This window comes from Tachyglossus aculeatus, chromosome 9 (assembly GCF_015852505.1).
Source record: "Tachyglossus aculeatus isolate mTacAcu1 chromosome 9, mTacAcu1.pri, whole genome shotgun sequence".
NCBI classification, from domain to species: domain Eukaryota; kingdom Metazoa; phylum Chordata; class Mammalia; order Monotremata; family Tachyglossidae; genus Tachyglossus; species Tachyglossus aculeatus.
In genome coordinates, this window is record NC_052074.1 from 46,355,608 (window position 1) to 46,379,468 (window position 23,861).

General features: G+C 43.7%; 1 protein-coding gene and 1 non-coding gene across 2 annotated transcripts in view; both read left to right on the top strand.

Moving 5' to 3' along the window:
* The first annotated feature begins 6,633 nt into the window (after positions 1-6,633).
* Positions 6,634-6,771, top strand: LOC119932648. Its single transcript, XR_005452392.1, has one exon. It is a non-coding gene; the product is annotated as a small nucleolar RNA SNORA7 (small nucleolar RNA).
* Positions 6,772-8,652: 1,881 nt separating this feature from the next.
* The window catches only part of GALNT5 (polypeptide N-acetylgalactosaminyltransferase 5), a 35,705-nt gene continuing 20,496 nt past the window's right edge, over positions 8,653-23,861 (top strand). Inside the window, exons 1-2 of the mRNA XM_038751456.1 lie at positions 8,653-10,300; positions 22,439-22,605. Of these exons, the coding sequence (XP_038607384.1) occupies positions 8,820-10,300; positions 22,439-22,605 (1,648 nt within the window). The 5' untranslated portion in view covers positions 8,653-8,819. The remainder of the gene's footprint in view (positions 10,301-22,438; positions 22,606-23,861) is intronic.

The following is a 23,861-nucleotide window of genomic DNA, read 5'->3' on the forward strand; positions in this document are numbered from 1 at the left end:
CCCAAGCGCTTAGTACAGTGATCTGCACACAGTAAGCGCTCAATAAATACAACTGATGATGATGATGATAACCTCTTTGACATTTTTAGTAGGAAATGCACCTATCAACTCTGTTGTATTTTACTCTCACAAGTGCTTACTTCAGTGCTCTACACACAGTAAGCCCTCAGCAAATACCACTGATTGATTGAAACTGCTGTTAATGATGATGTTGATGACCTTCTACTCCCCAGACCTGACAATCCTGAAACAGAAGCAACTATATCCAGGACGGGGGAAGGAGTAGATCTGATTGGGGAGATCCACTCTTTTCCAAATCCTGTGCACAGCCCATGGAGCCCCTTCCCAATGGAAGAGCTCTCGGAAGACACTGGCAAACAATACACTGCTGTCTCGCTTTGGAAAACAAACAGTTTTCCCAAAATAAATTAAATGGCTACTTTCCCAAGAAAGTGAAAAATGGAAACAAATTTCAAAAATTAATGGGGGCAGCCCCTGAAAAAAGAGCCAACGTCTCTTTTGATTGCAATGCACATTTGCAACTATTCAAATTTTATCAACGTTCCACAAAAAAAAAAACTTTCATTGAGAGCAGAAAAGTATTTTGGGGATTAAAAAATAACAATTAAGCCTCTCACAGCACATTTCAGCTTGACAGTTAATCATCCACAGCTGCTTTGAGACTCCACCCTAAAATCCCGTCCACTTTTCAACTTTGTCCTCACAATGTGAGTCATAAAATAAGCTATCATCATGGTCAAACATTCCCCACGCAGGTCCAGAGTGATAGTTTTCCTGCTCAGCAAGTAGATACATTGCAGGCTATTTGAACAGTCTTTTCTGACATGAGGAGGCAGCTGCTTTTATAAAGACAAATTGGTTCATTAAGTCCAGAACACCTCCCATTAAAATAACATGATGGGTCACATTTTCAATTCATCAAGGCAAGGAAATTCTGATTGGGGGAAGGGGAGACATCCGATGAGGCTGTATCATGTGCGTGAGCCAGAGTGGCAGACAGGTGCCAAACCTTAGGTGTATATCCTGCACTTTTGCAGGGAATTGGCTTTTCCCAGAGTCAAAGGAGGCATCAATCGACTTCTTTCTGCATAGACCAAGTTCAACCACTTGCCCAACTGTGCTCAAGCCTGAGAGGGTGGATTGGACCAGGACAAAGACACACCCAGTCAGGTTTCAGATAGCCCCATGTAAAAACCTCCCCCACCTCCTGCTGTCTTGGTCCTATTGCAAGTGGCGAAAGAGAGAAAGCTGGTTCACACCCATCTTTCAGAGACTTTAATTGGGGCTTGGGCTTCGTTTTGTTTTTTGGCACAGATTTTGGGATCTACAGAAACTTAACATTCTGGGATAATGATGAGTCACAGCTCTTTAGGTAGAGCAAGGATTTTAAAAGAGCTTCAAGGCAATAAAGGGAAAGGAGGAGAGGCAGGCAAAGTCTGGGCTTCACTTCCCTTTACTCCCGGCAGACCCAGGACTACATCAGGGACTTATCTGGGCTAAGCCCATACCCAACAGACAAGTTGTGCCTTATCAATTAGTATTTATTGAGAACTTACTTCATAAGAGCACAGTATTGAAAAGCAGTGTGGCTCAGTGAAAAGAGCATAAGCTTGGGAACCAGAGGTCATGGGTTCTAATCCCAGCTCTGCCACATGTCTGCTGTGTGACCTCGGGCAAGTCACTTAACTTCTCTGAGCCTCAGTTACCTCATCTATAAAATGGGGATTAAGACTGTGAGCCCCACATGGAACAACCTGATTACCTTGTATTCCCCCCCCAGTGCTTTGCACATAGTAAGCACTTAACAAATGCCATCACTATTATTATCATTGAGCACTTAAACTTGCAGAAACAATCCCTGTCCTTATTTATTAGCCTTACTAGCAGGCAAATTATTTTAAAAATTAGTGCTCGGGGATCTTGACCCTGCATATTTACCACTCTTGAGGCTCTAGTTGGGTTTGGACCAGAGAGAGACCTGCCCCCATTAGTTTGGTCCTTAAAGTTTCAGTTTGAACAGAACTCTCAGATGTGCTGATGACAAACTGATGACGGGGTCTCTAAACTGTAAGCTCCTTATGGGCAGGGAACGAGTCTACCAACTCCGTTATATTGTGTGCTTTATACAATGCTCTGACACAGTAAGTGTTCAATAAATATGATTGATTGATTAATGAACCCTGGCCCTGTCCCTTCCTGTGTGTTAGTGGGAAGACTTTTCCCTCTTCCTGCCTCTTCTCCTTCCCTCCTCATTGTCTTTGGCCTCGTTGGGAATCCTTGCTCACCCAAAGGTCTCTGACCTTCATTAGCCTGGAATGTTGAGTTTCTGTAGATACCATAAGAGTTATCAAAATCTGTTCCAGCAAATGATTGTAATTAAAAAACAAAAAACAAAAAACAAATGCCTCTTCTCAGGTGGTTGGTTTTCTGATTTCTCACACAGTGCACCATCAACTAAGTGACTTTAGCAGTGATGATGCCAGCCAGCTCATTGTTTGCACTTCCTTTCCCAGGGTTCATTTTTCCTTGTCTCCATCTAATCTGGCACCAGTGTGGCATTCGGTTGAGTGTGATTGGTTTGGACTTGAGGCTCCCACCCTGGCAATTGCCTGGGAGTCATGGGTTGGCGTTTAGGTGCTTAGCACAATTCTAAATAACGCAGCTTGTATGCATCATTCTAGCCTTCACAGTCTGCCCTCAAAGCACAGCTCTAATGTCTGTGATTCCAAGAGAAATAAATACGTTCATCCACTCTGGATGGTCCTAAAGACCCATTCAATTTAAAGAAACCGGGATCTCCTTCCACCTAGAAACCACCAGGATCAATCTGTGTTTTCATTTTTCTGCTTCCTGTCCCTCTCCTACTCCCTTTCTGTTGCTACCTCTGGAGCTCCTGGATCCTAAGAGACATAAAAGTATTTATTTGAGCTCAAGAGGAAACATCCAAAATGCTCCACAGCTGGTTTTGGACGTGCCTTCCGTTTCTTCATTGGCTTTGGCCGGGACAACAGAGGGCGCGTTGCCAGCATTCCGGGTGGCTGACAAGAGGTTAGAATTTTGTCTCTGCAATCCTCAGCCAAAATGGGATTCCCATGGCTAACGAAAGGGGCAGGGAAGAGGGTGCCACGACACCGGAGCTGACTTCGATTTACTCGTCACGACTGGCTAATCCCTGGTGTCAACCTGTTTCCGGTCAATTTCAAATGACAATTTTTTTGTTTGAGGCCTCTTCACATCAGATTCAACTAGAGTCTGGCAGAAGAGGGCGGGTAGGGAAGGAAGGAAAGACTTGGCAGCACCAGGTTGGATGGTGGGGGACAGAGAAGAATTATGGTCTAGTGGATAGAGCACGGGCCCGGGAGTCAGAAGGACTGGGTTCTAATTCCAGCTCTGCCACTGGTCTGCTGTGTGACCTCGGGCAAGTCAGTTCACTTCTCTGTGTCTCAGTTACCTCAGCTGTAAAGTGGGGGTTAAGATTGTGAGCCTTATGTTGGGCAGGAACCACGCTCAACCTGATCTCGTTATATCCACCCCAGCACTTAGAACAGTTTCTGGCACTTACTAAACGCTTAGCAAATATCTCAATTATTATTAAAGGGGATGAGGCATTCCGGCCCCCTTGACCCAGCAGCAAGCCTGGAGCATAGCTGACACGTCAGGGCACGAAGGGCCAGGGAGGGGACTCTGCCCAAGGTGACGGGGGGAGGGGGAAGAAGGGGTAACAGCTTTCTAGTCCCCAGTGGCAGAGCCCCTGCCACGGCACTGTGTGGGTGCATATGAGTTGAGCAGTGGTGGCAAAGGTTAACAGTGCTCCCCTCTCCAGGCCTCCTCTCCTGAAGTAGTCGGCACCACAATACGACTGAAGAGGCCCCCCACAACTCTGACTTCCTAGTGCCCTGCCTGTTAGCGGCTTGGTTGGCATCGGTTCACAAGATGCAAACACCTCAGTGGGGCACAACTAAGACATTTTACTGATCAAGCACCCCATGCTCACTGGCGAGGTAGCCACTGGGCTTGGCTATAAGAAGCCCCGGGATTAGTGGGGACCTCAAGCCTGTTGCCTTGAGCCTCAGGTCGAATTCTAAACATAAATTTCACAGTGGTGATTCACCATGGGTAATTATTTTTCCACTGCCTCTTCATATTTTCCAATGCACTCATTAATGGATTAGATAACAGTTTGTGTCAATAGCGCTTTAGGCAAACAGTACAGGCACTAGGCACACAGCAAATGCTCCGTCACGCCTTTAGATTCGCCCACACCCCACGGAAGACGTACAAGCAGTCAGGAAGCGGAGGCTGCACCCACCCAGTGTTAGAAAAAAAAAAACATGGGATTTTGAAACCCCTCCAGCATAGTATTTTGGACACTTTACCCAGAGAGAAGAAAAAAACAATTTTCTTTCCTGGAAATGTCCATGCAATATGCCATTCCATCCTCCTATAGACATCCCCTTACACCTGAGACCATGTCATTTCCTTAGGCAGGGGATAGGATTCTGAATGGAAACTCCTTCCCCCACCCCTCCACCCCTTCAATTAGATTATTACAATTGTCCGAACAGCTCCATCCTTATCCTCCAGCCCATCCCAAGGACATAGGCACTCCCTCCACGTAAATGGAAACACAGTGGGTCTCCCCCTTCTAGACTGTGAGGCCACTGTTGGGTAGGGACCGTCTCTACATGTTGCTGACTTGTACTTTCAAAGCGCTTAGTACAGTGCTCTGCACCAGTAACTGCTCAATAAATAAGATTGAATGAATGAATCAATTCATTTAATTCTCACAGTAGCCCTGTGTTGTATAGGGAGACACAAGCCTGCTGTGGCAGGGAATGTGATTGTTTATTACTGTACTGTCCTCTCCCAAATGCTTAGTATAGTGCTCTGCACACAGTAAGTGCTCAATAAATATGATTGAATGAATGAATAATGTGCCTATTTTACAGTTGAGGAAACTGAAGCCTAAGATCATACAGTAGATCAGTGGCAGCACTGAGAACTAGAATCCGAGCCTCCAGTCAATGGAATTTATTGAATGCTTACTGTGCACAGAGCACTATACTATGTTACTGGGAGAGTGCAATCCAATAGAGTTGGTAGACACAATCCCTGTCCACAAGGAGCTTTCAGTCTAGGTTTCCAAACTTGTGCTCATTCAACTAGACTAAGCCCCTCCTTCACAATCTGATTAATGATTAAAACAGGTAATCCATTGTGAATCCATTACAACAAAGGTGAATTTAAAATTGTTACTTGGAGATTCATAACTGTCAAAAATCAAGCGGGAAAGCCAACACAAATTCTGAATTTCTAGGGGCCCGAATAATTGCACTGGCCATGGTGAGGAAAACAGAAAAATGTAGGTGTCTGCCTACCCCAGAAGATTTTAAATTTCTTGAAGGTAGAGACTGCATCTTTTATATAAGCTATTAGTAGAGTGCTCTGCATACTGAAAGTGTTAGGTTGGTTGACTGATTAGGCAAGAGATCATTTTATTACAGAATGTTCATTGAAAATGAGTAACTAAGAGGGGTCCACAAAATAATTTGCCTGTGAGAAATAATCCATTTTGAATTAGAAGAGTCCTGGCCAGGCAGGGATTACTTGAATAAATGAAATTCGCGGCTTAAATAATTTTTTTAAAAATTCCTTTTTGCTTCTACTTTTGACCTCCTTTGTCGTTAGCCTCTTTCCAGAGCAACTGAGGTCCAGCTAAATGGATGAACTGGAGTTTCATCTTCACTCCCATCACCACCTCACCCTCAGGGAGAGAAGCAAATGAGTAAAATGGTCCAAGAGTGGAAAAGAGAAGGGGAAGCAAGAGGGATGGGAAATCTGAAGATCCCTGAGCTACCCCAAGGGTTAACTGTATTTATAAGGCACCTTAACGCCCCTGACAGGGAAACCCAGGCTCTTGAGGGAACTGAGGCAAAGGCAGAGCAAGTCCTCAGTGGGCCCAGACCAGATTATCACTGCTACAGTGAAACTGCACCAGGCTTTCTTTCCCCAGGGACTCTGGAAAGATGCTTACACTTACTAAGGTGGACAGCCCTGAGCTTGGAGGCTCTAATCATTCTTTCTTACCTTTGCTATCCATCTTATGACCAGAGCTTCTATAAGAGTGACAGCTGTGTGGAGGAAGAGGTGGATCTGGGAGAAGTGTGTCTGTTTATTGTTGTATTGTACTCTCCCAAACACTTATTATAGTGCTGTGCACACAGTAAGAACTCAATAAATACGATTGACTGACTGTAGGAATAATAATAATAGTAATAATAATGAGAGTAGTAGTTAAGGACTCACTGTTTGTCAATGACTACTAAATCCTAAAATGGATAAAACTTAATAAGGTCAAACGCATTCCCCAGTTTACATAGGGCTTACAGTCTAAGGTGGAGGGAGAAGTTTTTTAATTCCCAATTCACAGGTGAGTAAACTGAGGCATGGAAAAATTAAATGACTTTATGGTATTTGTTAAGCACTTACTGCATGCCAAGCACTGTACTAAGCACTGGAGTACACACAAACTAGTCAGGTTGTACACAGTTCATTTCCCACATGGTGCTCACAGTCTTGACCCCTATTTTACAGATCAGGTAACTGAGGCACCACCACTCAGAGTAATACCTGGAGAGTTTTCAGTACTCTACCAGTCTCAAATACGGAAGGGAGAGTCAAGCAGAGGTATCTCCATTCCATTCCTAGCTTGTACAGTGGCTAGTGAGTGGAAGTCAATCTGCTACAAGTCAAAACTCACCTGTGCTGGGCAGCAGCAACATGGGAGAGAGTCGAGGGCAGAGACTCAGCTTTGCTGCATGGAAGGAGGCAATGGCGAACTGCTTCCATATTTTTACCAAGAAAACCCTATGGATACACTACCAGAATGATTGCAGATGGAGGTGGGACGTTCTGGGAGAGATGTGGGTCAGACACGACTGGACAGCATATGACAACAACAAACTGAGGCACAGGGAAGTTAAATGACTTGTCCAAGTTTCCACAGCAGACAAGTGGCGGAGCTGAGTTTGGAACTCAGGCCTGTGATCTTTCCATTTGGCGATACTGCTTTTCTATTTAACTAAATGTAACTAAAGCCTAGAAAGAAATGGATGTTCCCTCCAGGATTCTGGCAGCAGATGTCAACCTAGACAGCAGAAGGCTAGTGGAAAGAGCACAGCCTAGGAGTTAGAGTACCTGGATTCTAATCCCGGCTCTGTCACTTGTATACTGTGGAACTTTGGACAAGTCACTTTATCTGTGCCTCATTTAACTCATCTGTAAAATGAAGATAAGACTTGTGAGCCACCTCTGGAACATGGACTATGTCCAACCTGATTATCTTGTATCTACCTCAGTGCTTAGTGCAGTGCTTGGAACATAGTACCCATTAAAAAAATGGGTAGCGAGTCACTGGGAAGATTAGAACCATCATGGCCCCTTCTCTCCATTGCCAAAGGCAAGTATCATATTAGGATCTAGCCAAACAAGAGTCTGGATGAGGGGTTTGGGAAAGGGTCAGGGAAGATCCAGCAGGATTTGACAGGAGACTGAATGTGAGAGTTAAGAGACAGCGAGGAGTCAAAGATGACACTGAGTTTATGGGGTTCTAGGACAGGTAGTGTATGCTATGGGTAGGAGATGACTCGACAGCATAAGACATAAACTAAGGACAGGTAGCTATGGAAAAGCTAGAAGGAATGGGCTAGGAGTACAGTACTTGCACAGTATATTTTTCTTCTTCCAGTGATGATGTTGTTACTGAGCTGCGGGACAGGGGTAATTTTTGCCATGAGATTGTACACTCAATTTAGGCCTTCTGATAGGCCCTACTGTCAGCTTCCATCTGGTCGCGGGTGCTAGCATCTGTGGTTTCAATCAATTTATCAGGGCTCAGAGGCTGCAGTGAGACAGAACCACAAGTCTGAGGGATTGGAGAATGCTGAAATTTGCGAACAAGCACAGAATACTGACATCAGCATTCTAGGGTACACTTCGAGGCAGGTCTAGAGGTGCAAGCCTTCTAATCACTGTTAAAGCCTTGCTGCCACTTACCAAGTTTTACCCTTGTGGATTTTCTCAGAAAAAGTTTAAAAAAAAAATGCCTGCCAGAGCATTAGTCCTCTACTCCCCACATACGAGACTGTGAAATGAACAACTCCATTCATCACTGAAAAAGGTCAGCATGAATCAAAAACTTTGGTAACACAGATTGACAGCTAACCAAGCCATGCCAGTCAGAGCAGGAAGAAAGGAGTTAACATTTAATGGACTAGTTGAGTTTGCTAACATATCTAAGCAATAGGGTCCGGTTTAATTGGTTAAAAAAAAAAAAAGGCACTGAGGTGAGAGCAGCATGACGTTGCCTGGGAAATGGACTGAAATCATTTCCTTGTGTACGGGGTGTTGGGTTACAGCTTGAAGAATGAGAACCGTGAGGAGAAAAGAAACAGCTGCCTCACGACTTCTCTCAGCTCTGAACGACTTGGAGAACAGTTAGAGCAGACGAGCCATGCGAAGGTAATGTGCTGCTGGAATTTACCACAACACCGGTAGCCTAATGTCCTCGTATCTCGGAGATTAAACGTGGCTTAGACTGACCAGGGGAGGGCTGGGGAAGCACAGATGCTTTGCTTAAACATGCCACGCAAGCAGCAGAGACAGACAAGCAGGAGAAGCTGAGTTTCCCCTCTGGATTGCTGCCGTGCCGGGTCTGGAGAAGAGGGGATTGGCCTTGACTGCTGGCTGCCTGCTGCCACGTACCTGAAGGTAAGCAGCTAAAACAGGCACACTGGAAGATGAACAAGATCCGGAAGTTTTTTCGAGGGAGTGGGAGAGCCCTGGCTTTCATCTTTGTTGCATCTGTCATTTGGTTGCTCTTTGACATGGCAGCCCTCCGCCTCTCATTCAGTGAAGTTAATACCAGAGTCCTCAAAGAAGACTTCATTCAGAGAGAGAGGTTCAAAGTTCTGCGAGACCAAGGGATTCTCCCTCCCAGGAGCACTGGGCAGCAGATCCAAGTTCCCAGCAGGATCTACAGAAAGGAAAAATATAGGAGGATAGAAGAGGAACGGGGGAAAGCTGATGATTTAGACCAACCCAAGGTTGGAAAAGAACTGTTCAAAGGTGCAGATAGAGGCAGCCCAACAACTAGAATAGGTTTAAATAAAGTGGTTGTGCCTTTGAAGAGTGACCCAGGACATCTGCTGAGCCCAAAGCCCTCTCTTTCCACGCAAGAGGGACAGGGGGGAAATCAAGTCAAAATTAGTAATTTAAATAGGGTGGCAAGTGTAAAATATACAGTTTCCCACATACCCCAGCAGACTCCACCAGCCACTACCTTAGCACCAGGAAATGCAGCTGTCAAACTCTCAAACAAGGTCCCTCCTGAAAAAAAACTATCTCCACTAGGAGGGAAACTTACACCCGCATCAAAGCACACCACTGTGGGAGACCTGATAATGGGGGCCACCCTGAAATATCCCCCACCTGAATTAAACCTAGATCTGCTAACTGAGGGAGTTGTAAAAAAATCCCCACCTTCCCCATCCATGCCCAGAGCTGAGGAAACCATGTTCCTAAAGAAAAGCCAGGCTCAGTTGAAGGGAAGAAATCAAAATGAACGTATAGCCAGGAAAAACTGGAGTTTCCCCATCACGGAGCTCATGCCAAACCCAGATCACCCTCAAACCCTCTCTGCCAATGAAACAGGGCTAGGGCTCCATCTTAAGGAAGACGGGACCAGAGAGGGTCGTGGGAAGGTACACAATGACTCTGAGAGTCCCATTGTGATTATTACAAAGGAGCAGTTGGAAACAGATATCCCAGGCCTCCCTAACTCCAAAGCCTATTTTAAAGTCTCCCTCACAGAGATTTCAGAAAAGATCCGAGGAACCCCCGCTCCCAGGAACAAAAGCGAAGAGGCTTTGCCTTTAAACATCTCACTTGAGGCTGCCAGGTTTCAGACCCGCCAAACTTTGGTTCGAAGTGCAGCGCTCATCAAGGCCCATTTAGCTACCGAGAATCCATCTAGGGAACAGAACCGGAGCCTCAAGAACATCTATTCACCTCAAGATCCTGGAATGCACAAAGTCCTCACTCTCGATGTGACCCTGTCTCCAAGGGACCCCAACGCTCTGGGCCAGTTTGGGCATGCTGCAGTCGTTCCTGCAGAGAAGAAGGAGAGTGCCAAGAAGAGGTGGAAAGAGGGAAACTTCAATGTCTATCTGAGCGATCTGATCCCAGTAGACAGAGCCATTGAGGACACAAGACCTAATGGGTAAGATCCACTTCCCTTCCCTTGATCACAACAGTATTTACTGAGCATCTGCTGGGAGAGCATTGAATTATGCACTTGGGAGAGTACTAAAGTTGGTAGATATGATTCCTGCCAAAAAGACGTTTTGGGTCTATCTTCCCTGCTAGACTGCAAACAAAATTACAGATAGGAGGAAGAAGAGAATAAAAGGTTGAATATGTGGATGTGCTTAAATGATGCTAATGGTATTTGTTAAGTGCATATTATGTGCCAAGCACCGTATTGCACACTGGGGTAGATACCAGATAATTGGGCCAGGCTCAGTCCCTGTCCCAGACAGGGCTCACAGTCTAAGGGGAAGGGAGAACAGATATTGAATACCCATTTTACAGATGAGGAAACTGAGGCACAGAGAAATTAAGTGACTTCCCCAAGGTCATCCAGCAAGCCAATGGCAGAGCCAGGACTAGAACCCCGGTCCTCTGACTCCCAGAAACATGTTCTTTCCATTAGGCCATGATGTTTAATTAATAAAGTTGATATGTTCAGAAAGGCTACAGGCGTTTGTCAGCTCATAGTTGTGGGGGTAGAGTTATAGGGTTGAGATGGTAGTTCAGAGGATATGACCTGGAGAAAGGAAAAGTTGAGCAGGGAAGGCCTCCTGGAGAAGATAGATTTTTCAGGAGTGCTTTGTAGATGAGAAGAGTTGTGGTCTGGAAAGGAAGTTGAAGGAAGGAGGAAGGGCATGTGCTAGGGGCAGAAGTGAGAGGTGGGAAAGAGGCAAGGGGAATGGGTTAGCTTGAAACAAACAGTACAGTGTGGGGTGTAGTGGGGCATACATTCTATCCCAAGCAAATTAGATTTTGCATAAACTAAATTTCCTTCTGAATGACACAACTGGTCTTAGCCTAAATAATAAACCACCTTCAGGCAGTAATAAGAAGACTGGTATTTAAGTGCATATTATATGCCAAACACCCTGCTTAGAGTTGGGGTAGATAGAAGATAATCAGATCGGAGACAGTCCCAAATGGGGCTCATGGTGTGAAAAGGACCTTCGGCAGCTCCCTGAATTACTCCCTTTATTCTACCTGCGTCGCAGCTCCATTCATTCATTCAATCGTATTTATTGAGTGCTTACTGTGTGCAGAACACTGTACACAGCACTTATGGTACATCTCTGTAATTTATTTATTTTCATAGCTGTCTCCACCTCACGACTGTGAGCTCGCTGTGGGCAGGGGATATGTCTGTATATTGTTACGTTGTACTCTCCCAAGCACTGCGTATAGTGCTCTGCAGAAAGTGCTCAATAAATACAATTGAATGAATGAAAAAGGGAGATGAGGTATTTTATCCCCATCATTCAGATAAGGAAATTTAGGCACAGAGAGGTTTAGTGACTTACCCAAGGTCACACAGCAGGCAGGCAGCCATGCCACGACTAGTACCCAGGTCTTGACACCCGGTTCGTGAGCTTTCCACTAGGCCACGCTCACGCTGCCTCCCGTACATGTGAAAGCATTTTTGGACACTAAAAGGCTATACGAATTTTCACATCTCATTTTATCTTAATACCCCTGTGAGGTAGGGAAGAGTAGATACTATCCACATTTAAGAGACATGATGAAGAGGAGCTCCAGGGAGGTTAAATGACTTGGCATGGGCTAATGGCAGAACCAAGACTAGAACCCAGGGTCTAGGCCCTTTCCACATGACCATGTAGAATTTGGCATTATGACTTTCATTCCTAGTTCCTACTAGCCCATTTCCCACACAATAACAAAGTAACAAGCAGTGAAATGGCCAGTGTTTTATGTACTTCTACCTTTCTTACATTTTAAGACTTTTCTGGAGGGTCTTTATGCTGGATGGATTGGAGAAAAGAATCCCCAGTGTCCAGAACTGTATGAGTTCTAAAATGTGGGAAGAGTCGTGACAACACCCAAGAGTTGGGCATTTTCTAAAACTATAATGTGCGTACTTTAGGATCAATAGAAAACCAAGTAAGCTGGGCCATTTTCACTTGGCTATGTACTACCTTCCCTCTTGTTTTCCAACTTTCCAGTGTCTCCTTCCTCATGGAAATAGATAGAGCTGCCTGAGATTCAAAGAGGACACTACTGATGATGACAGTTTTATCAGTGTGTGTGGATGAGACCGGTATGTTAGTAACAAAAGCTTCCACCCAGGAGGCATGTAAAACTCATCCCTTGCCACACTGTGGCCTTTGCTACCCATAGTGCATGGTGCCATTTTTGTTTCTGCCTCTTGCTGTTGCTATCTCCTGGAACCTCTCCTCTATGGCACCCTATTTTTAAATGGCCCATACCAAGTGGGTCTGTCTTCTATTGCTGTCTTCCATCTGCCTATCGCTGTACCACGTTATCTAAGATGTCACTTTACTGTGTGTTTAACAGTAGAGATGTGGGGCCTGGGTGGCTAAATAATTTAAAGATGAGATTGGAATTTTTTTGCTTTCGTGATGACAGTGAAATGATAAGTATTGCCCAAAACATTTGCAAAAACCACTGCTGCTAATACTGATGACAATATATGAATATTATTTAGTGTTCCTAGAGCTAGGAAGTAGAGATGTGCAGATTAAATGTTCCTGATATAAAAAAGGGTGAAATCCCTCACTGTTGCTAATACCAGTGGCTCTCAGCCCCTCTCATTGCACCACCCCACAGAGTAGGCCCCTAGTTTAAAAAAAGATGTTGAGTTCCAGGTCTGAATTCCTACCTGATTTCAGCCCTAAGTTTGGAACAGAGGACACCAAATCTGTGCTGCCAGTTGGATTTGTCAGTAGAGTGCCAAGTTGATAAAGTGATCCAGCTGAGAACAGGAGTCCAAGAAGGTGGGGAGGAAAAAACAGCTAGTGCCTTGGGGCAACAACAGTTTCCAACCTTGGAAGGACATAGATATCTCTTAATAGACAGCATGTGGCTAAGGTCATGGATAAGGTCACCTTTACCCAGACTAAATATTTGTGTGTGGCCCACCACAGTCCTGGCAATATCACAGGTGCCAAGGAAGGAAAGAGTAAAATCCAGCAACTTCTGAACCAGGCTTCTATCTTCCAATAATATCTCAGAGCAAAAGATAAAATGTGCCTGAATGTTTAGATGAGATGAGTCAGAACCCATTGTAGGGCTGCAATCCAGTCCCTTCCCTCTTATCAAATCACACACTACTGTTAAATATAGGCACACTGCCTGCAGTACCATATGCAAGCAAGAAGCCCATCCAATACTCCAGCCCACTATGGAAAAGAGAAAGTATTAAGAGAAGAAATCCCCATAAGAGCTGTTTCATGCTGCGCTGACAAACACATGCTGTTTTCTTGTACCTCATTTCCAAAGGAGAGGGCACTAGCTTCATCATACTCACAACTAGATTTAATCAATCTCTCCTGAAAACAGGGTCAAGGTTTTAGATAGTAAGTGACCAACACAAGGAATATTCTGTCACCATAGCTTGGGACAGAGACATACACACACACACACACACACTCTCTCTCTCATCACCGTAGCCTCTACAATGAGGGGCAAAATTGCTGCAGGTGGCAATTGCATCCAAACAAGTTCTGTAACAGATATTTCACATAAGGTGATTTTTGGTGCTGCAAACTAACATATAAAAACCTCTCCAGTTTAAACCAAAAGCAAGGCCCAGTTGTTCCATTTAAAAGGGTGAGATTAAAAAAAAAGGTGCCTAGCCAACCTGTGACATTTTAGGTAATCTAAAAACCCTACCAATCCTTCAGTTCCATAACTGGTCTCCTGGGGAACTAAAAGCAGTAGCAACCTTGGGGTCAACACATTCCTAACCCCTGATCAAACTCCAGGCTCCAGTATTATAATTCACAGCTGGACTCATTCTGGTAGCCTATCTTTAAGGAACTTAGAAATAAACTTTAAGGCTAAACATAATATTCTGTCTACATCTCTGGAGTATTGTTTCATTTCTTCCCTATGGTAAAAAAATGAAGTGTTCTTTCTCTCAGCCCTAAGGCAGATTTAAATCCCGTTTCTTTCAAATTTGGAAGCACGGGGCTGCTGCCGAACACTTGTAGGTTTTGCGCACCACTTTTGGAATCTGTTGAAATCAGTTTGAAACTACCACTAAATAACAGCATACACACTGATTGCAGTTTTCTGGAAATAAACTCTGGTTAGTATTGTTAAGTACTTCCTATGTGCCAATCATATTGATCGATTGCTTACTGTACTAAATACTTCGGAGAGTACAGTGTAACAGAGTTGGAAGACACATTCCCTATTCACGGTCTAGATGGGGAGACAGACATCAATATAAATACATTAAAATACAGATATGTACGTAAGTTCCATGTGTAGGGTGAATAATAATAATAATAATAATGGCATTTATTAAGCACTTACTATGTGCAAAGCGCTGTTCTAAGCACTGGGGAGGTTACAAGGTGACCAGGTTTTCCCACAGGGGGCTCACAGTCTTAATCCCCATTTTACAGATGAGGTAACTGAGGCCCAGAGAAGTTAAGTGACTTGCCCAAAATCACACAGCTGACAATTGGCGGAGCAGAGATTTGAACCCATGACCTCTGACTCCAAAGCCCGTGCTCTTTCCATTGAACCACACTGCTTCTCATGAACAAAGGGTGCAATCCTAGTGCAAGGGTGAAGCAGAAGGGAGTGGGAGAAGAGGAAATGAGGGCTTGGTCAAGGAAAGACTCTTTGAGAAGATGTGCTTTTAATAAGGATTTGAAGGGAGGGAGAGTAATTCCCTGTCAGATATGAAGAGGAAGAGAATTCCAGGCCATGGGCAGGATGTGTGGGCAAGGGGTTGATGGTGAAACAGAGGAGATCGAGGTACAATGAGTAGGTTAGCTTTAGAGGACTGAGATACGAGGGTTCAAGTCCATCGTAAGGAGTTTCTGGAGGTTCTTGGGGATTGGGGAAACATGGACTGAACATTTTTGTACAAAAGTCATCTGAGCAGCAGAGTGAAGTATGGACTGAGGTGGGGAGAGACAGGAAGCAGGGAGGTCAGGAAGGAAGCTGATAGACTAATCAAGGCAGGCGAAGATAAATGCTTAGATTACCATGGTAGTGGTTTGAATGGAAAAGAAAGGGAATATTTTAGCAATGTTAAGGTAGAACTCACAGGCTTTGGTGACAGATTGAACATGCTAAGCACTAGATAAAATACCATAACAATAGTACTAGTTAGGTACTTACTATGTGCCAACGTTGCAATAATCGCTGGGGTAGGTACAGGATAATCAGATCAGACACAGATCCTGTCTCAAATGGGGCTCACAGTCTAAGAGGGAGGGAGAACAAGTATTTAATCCTTATTTACAAATGGAGAAACTGAGGCCCAGAAAAGATAAGTGATTTGTTCAAGGTCATGCAGCAAGCAAATGGCAGAGCTGGGAATAGAACCCAGATCCTCTGACTCCCAAGTCCGTGATCTTTGCACAAGGCCATGCTGATCAGTCCACCCCATTTTAAAAAAAAGTGGGGGGGGGGTGATTTTCCTTGTTGCTGTCATTCTTTTTATTCTTTTTGAGAGGAAATCACTATTTTGGCCAGTATTTAGAGTCAAGATGTCATTCCTAAATGTACCCTATTTTAAGAAAATTATGCTTTCCTGAATCTGCATTTAGTACTTTTAAAAATACGCTTGCTTCCGAAGCTCAAACCAAACAGACCACAATATCCTCCTCTTCCTACTATTCTCTCTTTATACAATTATAAAAGTAAGGCAATTACCCAGACTAATTGGAACCGAGAACAGTTTCTGCTAGGAAACTTTGAGGAAAAGCAACTGACCCCACGAAACTTCTACATCTGTTGTGGAATAGACAAATGATTCTAAGAATCAGTACCGGCCCCTTCTAGAACGTGCCATTTACAGTTTGAGTGCTGCCTAATTAGTAAGTAAAAATACCCTAGGAGGAAATGCCATACATTCACTTTCTGCATTTGAGGAAAAGTTATTAAAAAATGTTCCAACACTTTGCCCTGGTGATTAAGTAGGTGATGAGGAAGAATACCCTTTACTCCCCCTCCAGATTCTAAAATCATTCTGAGTCTTCCTGAGCTTGTGAAAGCTAATGATGGAGGTGTATTTCTAAAACCCAAGACAAATAGCTTAGGTCTTTATGGACAGTTTTTTTTTAAGGCATTTGTTAAGTGCTTACTATGTGCCAGACACTGCACTAAGCGCTGGGGGGAGAGATACAAGCTAATCAGGTTGGACACAGTGTATGCCCCTCATGAGGCTCACAGCCTTAATCCCTATTTACAGCTGAGGTAGCTGAGGCATGGAGAAGTTTAGCAACTTGTGGCATAAACTCATTGTGGGCAGGGAATGTGTCTGCTGACTGTTGTATTGAACTCTCCTAAGCACTTAATACAGTGCTCTGCACATAGTAAACGGCCAATAAATACCACTGATGATGGGGCAGGACCAGAATTAGGATCTAGGTCCTCTAATTCCCAAGCCTGTGCTCTTTCTACTAAACCACCCTGCTTCTTTTCCAAAGGGGAACCAGGTCTTCAGTTTGCTCTGTGTTCCTGAGCCGAACTTTTGTGCTTGGAGTTTTCCCAAATTAGTGGCTGAGTGTCTCACACCACAGGTATCAGAGGCAGGCTGGTCAAGAAAGAAGAGAAAAGGGCTATCTCATCAGCAACAGAGAAAGACAACCCCAATAATTTTTAAGTCCTCCTGGTGAAAAGAATAGAATTCTGGTCAGAGCTCCTCAGTGAGATGTTCTATTCTCCTCCAGATCAACCTGAAGATACTCGAGCTTTGGGACTGGAGGTCCCCAAAAGGCACTCACCAAGGCAGTAGTTGAATTGTAAATAGAAGATGAAAAAAGTTTCTCATGGACCTTTTGTTCAAACAGCAAGGACAGAGACCTGACCCAGACATCACATTTTGACTGTTATGGAATGAAATGAAAAATTCATAGAATGGGGAAAAATGGTATCACTCTCTCAAATCTACTGATTTTTTAGCTTTTCTTATTTGATAGACACCATTCAAATCTCGACACTGGCAGATGGAAGAATCAGTTTCAGCATCCACAAGTTGGGGAAGAAAATTTCCCTTTAAAACTCTCCATTCAAAACAGGAATGTGATCACCTTAGATTAAGGAACTGCTTTGAAAAAGTGGCAGCTCTACCAAGATAGTACCAACCATGAAATGTAGGTCTAGAGGTCTATTTTCCCAAGATTTAGTTTATTTCATCTTACCCAACAATTTGTTATTCCATAAGACTGTTTCTATGCTATTAGTGAAGATTTCCCCCAACCACCACTACAGAGAGTGCATAAAATTGTACTAGTTATGGCAGACACAATCTCGTCTTTTAGAAGGTTTTAAAAAAAAAATCTATGAAATGAGGTAAAAATGCCTTCTACTCAGTCTCTGCACTCACCAGCATTTTGCAATTAATTTGCTTCATCGTATCAGGGTAATAATAGTAGTAATAATGATGGTATTTGTTAAGCACTTTGTGCAAAGCACTGTTCTAAGCGCTGGGGAGGATATAAGGTGATCAGGTTGTCCCACGTGGGGCTCACAGCCTTAATCCCCATTTTACAGATGAGGTAACTGAGGCTCAGAGAAGTTAAGTGACTTGCCCAAGGTCACACAGCAGACATGTGGTGGAGCCGGGATTAGAACCCACGACCTCTGACTCACAAGTCCATGCTCTTTCCACTGAGCCATGCTGCTTCAAACCACGATTATTACTCATTCATTCATTCAATCACATTTACTGAGCCCTTACTGTGTGCAGAGCACTGTACTAAGCGCTTGGGAAGTACAAGTTGGCAACATATAGAGATGGTCCCTACCCAACAACGGGCTCACAGTCTAGAAGGGGGAGACAGACAACAAAACAAAACATGTGGACAGGTGTCAAGTCGTTGGAACAAATAGAATTAAAGCTAAATGCATATCATCAACAAAATAGACTAGTTAATATGTACAAATAAAATAAATAGAGTAATAAATGGGGAGAGGAAGGAGGTAGGGCGGGGGGATGGGGAGGAGTAGAGGAAAAAGGGGGCTCAGTCTGGGAAGACCTCTTGGAGGAGGTGAGCTTTCAGTAGGGCTTTGAAGGGAAGAAGATTATTGCCCCCAATAAGACCTTACTCTTGGTCAAGAAACGTGAATATTATTCTGACCAATTTGTGACTTTACTTAAAATGGGATTACCTAAAAAGTAACATAAGTCCATAAACCAGTGGTCCAACCAGCTCAATATACTCGCTAATGCAGGATGATTACCCTTCTTAATATCCATTTTATTGGCTGGAATGTACCACTTGATGAGCCTACCTCTCTACCTCAGGCCTTTAGTAATCCAACAGCGATCTCTTGAAAACAAGTTTATCCAAACGTCCCTGGAACTCCTGATATTCAATCTTCACCACTTCTTACAACACGTGTTGCCATCCTTAAATCAATGCCATCTGCACAAACCTACTTGATTTTCTGTTTCCAACAATCTTTTTACTTCATAACTGTTCTCCGTTTTCAAAGGTGAAGGTACAGACTGAATTTTATCCCTATGTGTGGGTGTGACTGAAAAAGACTGAAGTAGGGCTGATAATACCTTCTACACCAAGAATGGCAAATAAAACAGGCAGTCACATTTAGTATTACTGGCTAATGCTCTTTTCACTCCTGCTCTTAGTATCACAATCCTTCCAGAGTCATTACTCAAAAAGTCCAGCACTGTGACATGTCTATGTTTTATCTCCTAACACACTTCCACATGACTTCAGGCTTGGCCTTTAAATCCTTAATGCATTTCTTCTGTTCTCCTTACCTCCAGTAGTAATAGTAATAGTCATGAGAAGCAGCATTGCCTAGTGGGTAGAACACAGTCCTGGGACTCAGAGGAACTGGATTCTAATCCCAGCTCTACCATATGGCAGCTGTGTGACCTCAGGCAAATCACTTATGTTCTCTGTGCCTCAATTACCTCATCCGTACAATGGGGATTCAATCCTACTCCCTCCAAGTTAGATTGTGAGTGTCATGTAGGACAGGGACTGTGTATAACCTGATTAAATTTTATCTACCCCAGTGCCTAAAGCAGTGCTTGGAGCATAGTAAGCACTAAATATATTGATAATAATAATAATAATAATAATGATGGCATTTGTTAAGCGCTTACTATGTGCCAAGCACTGTTCTAAGCGCTGGGGGGGCTCCAAGGTGATGAGGTTGTCCCACGGTGGGGCTCACAGTCTTAATGCTCATTTTACAGATGAGGGAACTGAGGCCCAGAGAAGTGAAGTGACTTGCCCAAGGTCACACAGCAGACATGTGGCGGAGCAGGGATTCGAACCCATGACCTCTGACTCCAAAACCCAGGCTCTTTCCGCTGAGCCACGCTGCTTCTCTATAATAATAAGAATATTCAGCTCTGAGCACTGTACTAACCCCGCAGTCCCCCCATCCACATCAGCTCACCTGATGAGGGCAGCCCTGGCATTCTGCTATTATTATTCATTTTCTTTATGTCACAGCAGGGTTACTAACTGCCCATAAATTCACACAGTTGTGCCCATTGCAGTTTCCACAGAAATCTCTGGAGCAGCTGTGCCCACGCCACCACTGCTGCTTTGCAAGGGCCATAGCATGTGGCAGCAATGTTGCCAACCCTCTGTAAAAACAAGCTACACTTGGTTGTGTTCATAAGGCCTGTAGAACTATTTCAATATCTATAAGTAGTGCAGTAGAAGGGCTTCATTTTGCCTCTGCCCCAGCCCTTCAGGGACAGCAGTGGTGGGCACAGCTTATGGAAGCTTACCAACTGTTGACAACTCAATGTCACATCCAATGAAGATGTTTTAGGAGAAACACTGCTGCAACACTGGGAATGCTAAAACAACCTGAGTTCTAATCCCGGCTCTACCACCTGCCTGCTATGTGACCCTGGGCCAGGCATTTAACTTCTATGCACTTCAGTTTCCTCATCTGTAAAATTGGGATTTGATACCCTCTACTTAGATTGTGAGTCCCATGTAGGACAGAGACTGTACCTGAACTGACTATCTTTTAACTTGGCACATAGTAAGCACATAACCAGTACCACAGTTATCATTATTAATAATGAAAACATTAGATAATGCCTTGCCTCACCTGCAAGATTCCCCCCCTCAAAAGTTAGAGAAGCCTTTGTTTTCAAAAAGCATTCATCCAGCACTATTGACATTCCCCCTCTCCATCCCCACCGCCTTACCTCCTTCCCCTCCCCACAACACCTGTATATATGTATATATGTTTGTATGTATTTATTACTCTATTTTATTTGCTCATATTAATTCTATTTATTTTATTTTGTTAATATGTTTTGTTCTCCGTCTCCCCCTTCTAGACTGTGAGCCCACTGTTGGGTAGGGACCATTTCTATATGTTGCCAACTTGTACTTCCCAAGCGCTTAGTGCAGTGCTCTGCACACAGTAAGCACTCAATAAATACGATTGAATGAATGAATGACATCTGTTCAGGAGGAATATCCTCCATAATAAATTCTGAATTCTAATTTTGAGCATGGCAATGCATGGCAGAAGAGGGGAGGAAAAGGACATTAGAGAATGATGAAGTAACCATCCTCACCCCCATCCCTTTTTAGACTCGTTTGTAGATACCAAATACCCAACTGGCTATGAAGGCAAAAGTTATATTTGCTCTTAAGGAAAGCAATCAATGCTGTTATCTTGCTTCTCTTATAAGCACCTTAGCACATAAATACAAATGTTTAATGATCGGTAAGTGCTCTATCATCATCAGTGGTGTTTATTAATCACCTAAACTGCAAAGCACTGAATTAGGTGTTTAGGACAGAATGAAGACATATGCTTCCTACCCTCCTCCCTTTCACATAACATGCAGTGTAGCTCTGTGGAAAGTGTCTGAACCTGGAGTCTAAGGACCTGGGTTCCAATTCCAACTGTCGCTGGCCTGTTGGGTGATCATGGGCAAATCATTTAACTTCACTGTATCTCAGTTTCTTCATCTGTAAAAGGGGGATTCAATATCTGTTCTCCTTCCTTGGACTATGAGGCCCATGTGGGATGGGTACTGTGTCTGACCTGTTTATCTTGTATTTACCCCAGCATTAGTACAATGTTAGGCATATTGTACGTGCTTTAAAATACCACAATTATTATTAATCAATATGTTCCCTGCCCCCACCTGCCAAGAATGCTATACACTCAAAAATACATTTTTGTCACCAATTTCTGTTTCTTTAATTTAGCACAGGAAAAACATGGTGTTTAGAAAAATAGATTGCATTCAGTTTCTTGTCCTTACAAGCATACTTTCAAACCACATGGGTAGTTTCTAATTGAAAAACCAGCATTTCCTGATTGGGTTATCAGCAGTAGCAGCATTGACAGGACAGCATATTTTCTCTATGGGGAGTACCAGAGGCAACAACTGGAGGCATGACATCACTGAGGCAATCAGTAAGCCACAGGGAATGGAAGGAAACAAAAAGCAATAGTTGTACGACTGAGCAGAAACTGTGCACTCCTGTTCTCACTTCTGGGCAACCGAGTTGATTCGATTTGGCTACCAGGCAGCAAGTGTGCTCCCCATGAGGTGAACATGGAGGAGAGGCAGAGTAGAGGCCAGTTTCATTATCTAATAGTTATGCACACTTACTCCCTAAACATGCTCCTATAAAAAGGGAAAGGAAGAAAAGATCCTTTCTTCTGAGACTGCCAACAAGGGTGTTAATTAGGACCAATGGCATATGCAACTAATTAGCTTTTTTATTCAAGTAGGTGGCAATTTCATCCTGTGGCTCTGACTTACCTTCAGATTTCATGGTTTGCACACTAGAAGTCCTTCGATCATAGCAAATCCTCCCAATTCCTGATTCTCCATACTTTCTTTAACCCCCAATCCTGTGTGAAAATAGAAAAAGTTTACATATTTTTGGTACTCATTGAGCTATCGCTATGTGACAAACACTGTGCTAAGGACCAGGGTAGGTCCAAGGATAACAGATGGGACACAGTTCCTGTACTACCAGGGGGTATGATGAAGTTTAACTCAACATCCCTGGGTTTGTTTGCTTTTGATATGCTGAGTAGTGACAAGGTCTCACATATTTTATTCGTCACCCAGGTGTGCTGAGCAGTGGGTTCATAACGACCTCCCGACCACCACAATCATCATATGCTTCGTGGATGAGGTTTGGTCCACTCTTCTACGCTCCGTCCACAGCGTTCTCAATCGTTCTCCTCCCCACTTGATTCAAGAGATTATCCTAGTGGATGACTTCAGCACTAAAGGTAGAAAAGTCCTGCCTCTCTTCAGCTCAGAAAGTGAATGAATGTGAACTAAAGCTGATATTATGCAGTATATGGAACTTGAGCCATTGAAAAGGAAGTCAATTTCCTTCCTCCACTCTGCCCTGAGAAAAATGCAGTTTGAGTTTGGCAGTATTATTGACTTATGGTGGCATTTGGGCACCTGAGTTTTGGTAGCTGCATGCACAGTGATTTTCAGAAAGGAATTTCATCCCTGTGGGTCTCAGGCAAGATTTGCACTAGTAAATTACTTTAAAAAATTCAGGCCCCCAGAAATGAACTGTGGTCTCACTTATCTAGATATTTTGGAAAAAAAAGTCAAGAGGATGGTGAACTGCGGTTTCCCCAATAGTAACAGAATAGAATAGAATAGTAATAGAATTGATCATATTTACCATTTCTCTCACTGGATGGAGTGAGTTCCCAAGATAACATTTTTTAAAGGCTTTGGGTTCCACAAACTGCCATTTTTGTTCTGTTGTAAACGAAGCCAAAGCTAAATTTTAGACTGTTAGCCCACTGTTGGGTAGGGACTGTCTCTATATGTTGCCAACTTGTACTTCCCAAGCGCTTAGTACAGTGCTCTGCACACAGTAAGCGCTCAATAAATACGATTAATGAGGATGATAAATTGAAAGTAGACGTCAAAGGCAAACCAGACCTCAGAACACTTATTCTAAGTTGACTTTTTAAACTCCCAATGTAAATATACAAAATACAAACTTACAAAAGCTGGACTGCCATTCCAAAAGCACATTTTGCAGCCATGTGGTATAACCAAGCAGGATGGCCTAGTGGGGAGAGCATAGGCCTGGGAGTCAGAAGGACCTGGGTTCTAATCCTGCCACTTGTCAGCTGGGTGACCTTGAGCAAGTCATTTCACTTCTCTGGGCCCCAGTTCCCTTATCTGGAAAATGGGAGTTAGGACTGTGAGCCCCAGGTGGGACAGGGACTGTGTCCAACCTGATTACTTTTTATCTACGCCAGCACTTTGAACAGTGCTTGGCACATAGCAAGCACTTAGCAAACTTCATCATCATCATTCTTCAAATAAACAGGTAAGGCAAAATGTCTGAAAACATTCTGATATGCAAAACATATTGAAGCAGCGCGGCTTAGTGGCAAGAGCATGGGAGTCTGAGGATGTGGGTTCTAATCCCACCTCTGCCATTTATCTGCTGTGTGACCTTGGGCAAGTCACTTTACTTCTCTGTGCCTGTTACCTCACCTGTAAAATG